The sequence below is a fragment of the Falco cherrug genome, chromosome 3 (genome assembly GCF_023634085.1).
Source record: "Falco cherrug isolate bFalChe1 chromosome 3, bFalChe1.pri, whole genome shotgun sequence".
Taxonomy (NCBI): Eukaryota; Metazoa; Chordata; class Aves; order Falconiformes; family Falconidae; genus Falco; species Falco cherrug.
In genome coordinates, this window is record NC_073699.1 from 47,807,910 (window position 1) to 47,816,489 (window position 8,580).

Below are 8,580 nucleotides of genomic sequence, written 5' to 3' on the forward strand. Positions count from 1 at the left end.
CCCCAGAAACACACCAGGAAGAAATGCTCTTTAAACTGAAGGACAGGGGTGAAGGAAGATCAAATAAACGTAAACCAGCTAGAAATATTTGGGCTGGAAATAGAAGGTGGTTTCTGACAGTCAGAAGAAACACAACTTAGCACAGCAGGGGCAGAGTCCTCGACAAGCAAAGTGGTGTGAGGGGTCAGTGTCACCGCTCTGCGGCAGTGCCCTGGGGTGTCCCACCGGACAGAGCAACGACCTGCCCCTGCGATGGGGCCGAGAGCCTGGCCAGAGCGCCTGGGGCTTTGTCTTTACGGGGTTCCTTCCCAATCTTGTTTTTCTAGTCACAAAATTGTGAAAACAAGGCAAATCTATTCATACTTGTGAAACTCCAAGAGCTTCAAATCAAAAACAGGCCCGGGGGGGAGGCAGCGGGCGTGCAGCGGGGCCCCTCCGCACCAGTGGCCCGAGAGAGAAGGCCACCAAGAGAAAAAAGCTGGAAAAAAAACCCCAAAACAAGCCCCCAGACCCAGCGCCGCCCCCCGGCGCCGTGCAACGCTCCGCAGGGGCACTGCGCCCGTCGCCGCGGGAGCGGGGCGCCTGTCCCCCACACCGCGACTCACGCTGGCGTCTCACGCCGCCCGCCCGCCCGCCCACGGTGAAAACTTTCCCCGGTAACTTGCCCGGTGCCGGAGCCCCGCTGCCCCCGACGGCACGGGCGCCCCCTCCTCACCCCGAGCCCCGCCGGAGCCGGCGGCGGGCAGCGGCGCCGGGGGGATGTCGTAAGTGCTGCGTCAGCGGGAGCCCGGCGGCGATTGGGGGAGGCCGCCCGCTCCCCGCGTTCACTAATTATAAAGTGCCGCCGCCGCCGCCGCCAGCACCCGCTCCGCTCGGCAGCGGCGCGCCCGGCCCCGGCAGCGGGCGCTCGGCTCGGCGCCCCCGGAGCCGCCCTCGCCGAAGCTGTCAGCAGCCGCGGGCTGTGGGTGCCTCCCCCGCGCCCCCGCCGGCGTGTCTCCAGGGGCTGCTCGGCCTCGCTCTATATAATAGCGGCGCCGAGGCTGCAGCGAGGTGCGGCTCACTCCCGAGCAACTCCCGGGAGCCCCGAGGGGAGCCTGTGTGTGAGTGAACTGCGCTGCCTGCGGGGGGGACCGCGGGAGGGCCGGGGGCGGCTCTGCCGGCCTGGGGCCCGCCGTCGGGGCGGCTACTCGGGGCGCTGCGGTGGGAGCCCCTGCCCGGGAGGCGCTGCCGTCCCCTCCCGTCCCGTCCGCGCCCCTGCGCGGTGTGTCTCTCCCCCAGAGGCGCGGGCTTCGCGGGAAGGGCGGGATAAAGGGCTCGGGGACGAACGTTTCACCGGACGGGCGCTTCGGGCCGCTTCATCCTTCGGGTCCGCTCCGGCCCCGGACGCAGGTCCTTTGCCTTGCAGCCGCCAAGCGCCTGCTTTGGCATCAGCGCCCGCTTACCTCGCAAGCGCAACCACCCCGGCTCCGCAAAGCGTGTGAGTTACCGGAGTTGCCTGCGACCCCGCACTTGGTTTTCAACAGTTTCGTGCCGCCTTGCCCTGCCTTGCGGCGGGGGAGGCAGTGCCGGGGGTGAGGGGGGAGGCGGCTGCTGTCTGACCTGTCCTTCTTGCAGCCCCATGGCGTTGCTCCTGAGACTCGGCTGCTCGCTGCTGGCCCTCAGCACCTGCCTGCTCCCGAGGGCGCGGGCGGACTGCGGCCGCGACTGCGCCGCCTGCGCCTACCGCCTGGGACCCCCGCGCCGGCATCCACCCCCTGGTAAGCGGGCGCGGGGCGGCCCGGCCGCAGCGCCGCGGAGACCGCTCGGGCGGGTCCCCCGCCCCCCGCCTTAACTTTGGAAAGGGGGAGAAGGGGGCAAAGGAGAGAAATAACAAAAATAAATAGTGGGGGAAGCGGCCGGGGTCGCTTGGAAGACAAGTTGTTGAAAGGGGGAGGGAGGAGCGGGCCCCGGGGCGCTGGGAGGGGGCGGGGGTCCGCGGCTCCGACACAAACCCAGCGCGTCCCGAGGAGACCCCCCGGCGCGGCCGGCCCTCCCGCTGCCCGTCAGCCAGGGCCGGGGGGTAAGCACCCCGCGCCGGGCAGCCCCGGGGGGAGCGAGGAGAAAACCGAGGGAAAACGTGGGAGGGAAGGCGGGGTCGGCCGGAGGGGGCAGTTCTGCAGGGAGAGGAGAGGTCGCTGCCGGGCACTTTAGTCCCGGCAGGGCGGGGGGAAGCTGGGCGAGACGGGAAGGGGGTCCCGACCCCCGGCAGGACGAGGGCTCCCCAGGCAGGGTGGCTGTGGAGCTGAAAAGCGGCGGACCTCCCTGGTATCTCACAAAAAGTGGGGTTCGAGCCTGGTTCCAGTAGCAATACCACCCGCTGCTCCTTTTGTCTGCACGGTGCTGCGCAGGAGTGTGCTGGTGACAGATCCCTTTGGTACTTTCTCCTATGAGCAATCATGCTAAGAATACTGCAGAAGCAGGGGGTTGGGGGCATATCTGTAATGTTAATGATATTGAAATTATATAAAAGTATAGTCACAGAGGCAACTCAACCTGAAATTTAAGTATTAGGGTTAGTGAAAGTCTAGGGTCTCTCAGCCCTCCCTGAAGAAGGTGGGAACTCAGGCTGCCAAGTCCTTTGCCAGTGGCACCTGGGGTTCCCAACCTCAAAGCGATGTGTATTGAGGCATCATGCTCTCGGCACATTTAAGTGATTTGAAAAGTTTTATTCCTATGATGGATTACTTGGGAGCATACAAAAGGAAAGACTGGACCTCATTCTTATGCAGAATTAGGAATCACGGAGTACTGCTTACTCCAAAAGCACAAGAACTTGTTCTTAACCAGGTTTATAAGGGCAATATTCTTAGGATGGCTGGCAAAAAGGTTCCCTATATATTTTTGCTTACATTAGCTTTCAATCAAACTTTAGCTGTAACGTCAGCTAGGGAAAAACGTGGTAGGTTGCTCCTTTGGAGTGACGGATATGAGCTTTTTGGAGTATATGTTGTGGATGTCTACGTTGATACTCTCTCTTGTACACTTTCAGTAATTATTCAAAAAAGAACCAAAGTTCCATTCAGCAATAACACTTACTAGCTGAACAGGAAAAGAAGCAACCCTGCCATACCTGTATGTTTACTATACATGTATGTTTACTATACATGTGCAAACAATTATTAGAAACAAATGTTTCTAGATACTAGCGTCTAGTAACATAACAGAACTCATCACATCGTATCTGTAAGACAAGAATTATCACATTGTACTTGGTCATCCACATCTATGAGATGGAATATGTTCATTTGACAATAAGGGGTTATTAAAACTAATTGAGAAGGGGAAAGACCTATTCTTGCTTTGATTTAGAGCAAGCTCAAAGTCAGACTGAAGCTAAGATTCCATTCTCTCTATAGCATGACTATAATATATAGCAATAAGCATGTAATGCCAGCTAAATTACTGTGTCACAAAATACATAAATACCTTTAATTTTCTTGTGATCAATAAATTTATATATGATTTTTTTATCAGACTAAAATGGGACTCATTTGGGGTGAGGCCAGAGGTAGAGAGCTGGTCAGTTAGCTATTGGAAAGAACTGTGCTGGGGTTTAATTTCATACTTCTAAAGCATATTGAGATCCTTAGAAAACACCATCCATAGGCAGAATAAGTGTTTCTCTTACTGAAAATATTGATGATTTCTTCTTTAATTATTGGGGTATGAAAACCATGAACAAGAAGGAAAACCACCAGATTTACCTTTTTTGCAACTGAAGAGTGTGGCTTCACAAGAAGTAAATCCCCCTGACCAATATGTATGTTATTATCTTTACATGACAGGTTAATGAGTTGTGTGTATGAAATTTTTCCTTTCAGTCAGAAGCAATACAGCTTAGGACTTTTTCCCTTTTTCTGATGGTCGGTCCTTTGCACGTCTAACTAGCAAACCCAGAACTTTGATCCTGCCTGGGAGAGCCTGTATTTCTACATTTGCATTGGTACACATTTGAAAGATCTGTTCCATGAAAGGAAACTAATGATAACAGACGGAAATAGTCTTTAAAGCTATGCGGTGTGTTGAAGATACTGAGCAGTATGGTACAGCTGGCTTCTTTGCAATGAGACTGCCATGTAACTGCTTTCCTAAAATTTCTGAATGTTAGTTTTAATTTCAGAGACTGAATACACTTCTACACTTAATTATGCAGCAAACCACAACTGGTTTTTAGCTTCCCAGTAGTAAATTACAAAAATAAGAAATCATAACAATTCACCCAAACATAAGGGAGGTGTAGGAACTGTACATGTAGCTTCCTTTGAAATAGAAACATAGGGGCAGCTTTGACATACAGGACCCACGATCTGGTGTTCTGTCTCTTAGAGTGGAGACCATCACATCCTTCAGACAGGGATATGAAGAACTTTAGAACAGATAGGTAGCAAGTCAGCTGTTGACAAAGAGCAGTCCTTCCAAGCCACTCACAAGGAGAGGCATGCTCATGGTCTTTTAAAGACGAGTAAAGGTAAGACAAGGTGGCAGTGCGATGTTTTTGTTACTGTCAAACAGTTCTCAGTAAACCACATCCATTTTTCAGGCATGTACACTAGAATGTGAAGGAAAGCTGCCTTCTGCCAAAGCCTGGGAGACCTGCAAGGAGCTCCTGCAACTGGCAAAGCTGGATCATTCTGAGGATGGCAACATTGCCCCAGGAGACAAAAAAGAGCTGGATGAGAACCATTTGCTTGCGAAGAAGTACGGAGGCTTCATGAAAAGATACGGGGGGTTCATGAAGAAAATGGATGAGCTCTATCGGGTAGAACCAGAGGATGAAGCTAATGGAGGAGAAATCCTGGCTAAGAGGTATGGAGGGTTTATGAAGAAAGACTCGGATGATGATGCCCTTGCTAATTCCTCTGATCTGCTGAAGGAGCTTCTGGGAACAGGAGATAACCCCGAAGCAGGGCATTACCGAGAGATAAACGAGAATGACGGGGACATCAGCAAAAGATATGGAGGCTTCATGAGAAGCATAAGGCGCAGCCCCGAATTGGAAGATGAAGCCAAAGAGCTGCAAAAGAGATACGGTGGTTTCATGAGAAGAGTGGGCAGGCCAGAATGGTGGCTGGATTACCAGAAACGGTACGGTGGGTTTCTTAAGCGCTTCGCCGACTCCATTCTCCCTTCAGAAGAAGATGGGGAAACTTATTCCAAAGAGGTCCCAGAGATGGAAAAGAGATATGGTGGATTTATGAGATTTTAATACCTTTCCCTTTATCCCTTTTGTCCTAAATGAGAAAGACTGCCTTATTGGTCATAACTTATTGTAACGTGTTGCTTGTACTGTACAGTTTTTTACTGTCCTTGGTTAATGATGCAACCTGCGATTTCTTGTTTCAGGTTCTGTGTTCTTTCAAGTCAAATAACTGATTTCTGGTTTAGTCAAGTTTCAGACTGTATTGTAGTATCCATGCTAGAACTATTTTGATTACTGTATTAATTTTCTTTAAAAGGAAGTACATCTACAGTAGAGTTGCTTAACTGTATATACAATAAATTCTTCATCCTAACTGCATAAATTCTGAAATGTTATTTATTTTCTCTCAGTCATTTAGTCGAGCATCACCTCAATTTTTCTTTAAGCAATCAGAGCAATGTCAACCTCTTTTCTGTAATGGAAGAATTTGTACGGCACACACAACAGCTGAAACACATTTTTGTCTTTAGCTTTCTCAGTTTCTTAGAATACTAGAATAATAAATGTGCTCTAAAGTGAATATAACTGTATTTGCTCTAATTGCTGTCATTTTACCCAGTTAACAGAATAAATATTTAAAGCCTAAGCTTATAATTCATAGTGTTCAGCCATAGTGTTCACATGAAAAAAAAAGTCATTAGTGTATTTGACTTAAAGCACTAAAAACATTTCTCCAGTGGACAACACAATACCATGTTTGATTGGTTACACCTTTTATACCCATCCAATGTAGGATTGTACAGTTGGCCTTAAAGCTATAAACATTAACTCAGAACCTGGTAAGTTAGTTTCTGCAAAATAAACATGACCCAAAACTGCATGAAAAACCAAAATCCTAATTTTACAGAGCACCTGGCAGTTTTGCATGGAACAGTTTTGTGTTTGATTCCTCAGCTGGTATAAAGCACTTTGGAACTACTGAAATATGGCAAACTGCTGGTCAGTCTTTGGTTTCAAGCAAAGGCAGTATAAGTAAATCTGAGAACAAACAGCACAACACTAACACTGGTAGATCCTTTGGCATTTACCTAAGTTGCACTTGGATCCAAGGCCAGCTCCTATCCCAGTGTGTGCTTCCTTCCACAATTCGGACCGTCCCCCTAGATTCCTAGTCTGTGAGCACTTCTCCCCCACCTACTGCTACTAGTTACTGGTTACTTCCCACTTAAATTAACATAACAATCGCTTTGACCACCGGCACTGACAATAATTTAAAGTTTCTACAGTCAAAATCCTCAAAGCTGTTTAGATACCTGATTAATGCTGAAATAGATAATGGGAGCTAGATGTCTGAAACCATCTGTGGCTCTGCATTCAGTATCTGTATTTCAGGTGTGCACAGTACTACAAGTTGACACAAAAGGCAAATTAAGGGTCTGACTTTACTGTCAAATCAATGGGATCTTCTAGGTAGTCAGGACTTTTGAAAATTAAGCTGTGTTTACATATGCACTTAAAAGCTTCATCACATACAATTAGTAGTGATGATTTTTGGCTTGGCACTTACAGGATGATGGAGGTGGTCTGAAGTGGCCAAAATCCTGCTGAAGAAGTTGATAAACCACAGAGCAGTCCTTTTCCTTCAGTAAAAAGCAGGGCACTTGTTTTCCTCTTCCTGCTGTACAGAATTGCTAATACCAAATAAAAGGCAGAAAATACAGATGCTTGTAGAAGTTCCATGGCCTTTTCAGAATTCAGTTGTGTTCCCTGTCACTTTCCCAGAGAGTTCTTCAAGATGCCATTAGCCATAAGAGAAGTCTTCCTCCCGTTCTTTTTCCCCCATAGCACCTGCCCACTAGTACCTGGAGGTCATAGTGGCTGGAGGACATCGGTCGGGCTCCTGGAACACATCACTGGAGTGGTTTCTGCCCCAAGGACCCCAGGCTGCGCACACTAAGCCTGCTCTGCAGCACAAACCCATGCATGGGATGCAGCATACTTCAAACATGCACGCCAGAAAGAACTAAAATGATAATGCAGTTGCATCCTTAATTCTTCACTTCGACTTCTATTCTTTTCCCTAAAACTTACTTTCCTCCAATTTAGTCAGAGAGGGTCTTTCCAGCCTTCTAACTAAAAACGAGCATTGTTGTACTTGATGATGGTTTACCAGTTGTTGTCACCCATCCTTCCCAGTAAACAAAAAACTGGTGATTTAATGACGAAGAAAACTCCCCAAACTCTAGCAACCTAGTATGTATCTTGCAGAATGAAGTGCTTTGATCTACTAAACCTCCCTATTTATATAAATTTACACAGTAAAAAGAGTTCTTGATACAAGCAACTAACTGGGATATATGCATGCACACCAAAACAGACGTGAGGGCAAGCAAAGTGGAGGAGTTAAGTTTCTTCCAACATTGAACAGGCAGGTGGAAATGTGCATGTAAGGGGATGTGACTTTCACTCTCTGAATGAAATAGCAAAGCTGAATAGTCCTCATTCCTTCCATTCTAACTGAGAACCTCTCCAGTCAGATGCTTTCTTGCTTTAATAATTATAATTTAAAAGATGTGAAATTAATAAGATATAATTTCTTCTGTTGTGGAATTTCTTATGACTTTCAGTCATGCCATCACTCAGGGGCTCTCTAACACTAAAATGTTCTAACATTCTCAGTAATTAACATTTCAGATGAAATCAGCTCAAACTGTGCCAATGAATCAAGCAAAGCTTCCTGGAGTCCACTTTACTAAATCACAAATCAAAACTCAGGTTGAAGATAGGGTCTGTTGGGCTGGGAGATGAAAAAGGGCCTCTCACTGTTGGCCTATGTGCTGACTTGGTTTTTAGGGTCCCCTAATCTTCCTCCTAGAACTGTCACTTCATCAGAAGGTTATTGAAACAGCTGTATTGCTTTATATGAACAGAAGCAGAAAGGAGGAAAGTCTGATGTCTAGAAAGAAAATTAATTGCAATAGTATTATGAAGGAAGAAATGTCATCCTGAGACCAAAAATGAAATTCTACATTTCTTTTCCCTGGCTTTTATCACTGGCTTGACATTTTTACACAGCAATCCATATTCCAGAGTACAATCAAATATAGTATCATTACTGTGAACACTGAGCAAGTATAACAAAAATTGAACATGAACAATGAATGCTGGAAAGGTCCAGACCAGCCAAAGAGATTAATGCCTCTGCATTAGGAACAAAAAGAAGAAAAAGACAGTCTCGTTGAGGTTAGGCAAGGATGAGTTAGGCTTTTTAATAGGAACTAATTAGAGGAAGGAAGGAAAAAAAGAAAAAAAAAGAAAAAAAAGGATTTCCTGAACCAAATGGAGTTCACCTACAGGAGCAGATCACGGAGAGAAGCTGATGAATACAATGATTTCTGAAT

General features: G+C 47.6%; 1 protein-coding gene across 1 annotated transcript; it reads left to right on the forward strand.

The window, feature by feature from the left end:
- Positions 1 to 1,114: 1,114 nt before the first annotated feature.
- Positions 1,115 to 5,557, forward strand: PENK (proenkephalin). The gene is given in 4 exon segments (XM_055706445.1): positions 1,115 to 1,477; positions 1,615 to 1,732; positions 1,734 to 1,757; positions 4,580 to 5,557. Coding segments are annotated over 3 exon segments (804 nt in total). The 5' UTR covers positions 1,115 to 1,477; positions 1,615 to 1,618; the 3' UTR covers positions 5,246 to 5,557.
- Positions 5,558 to 8,580: the final 3,023 nt, after the last annotated feature.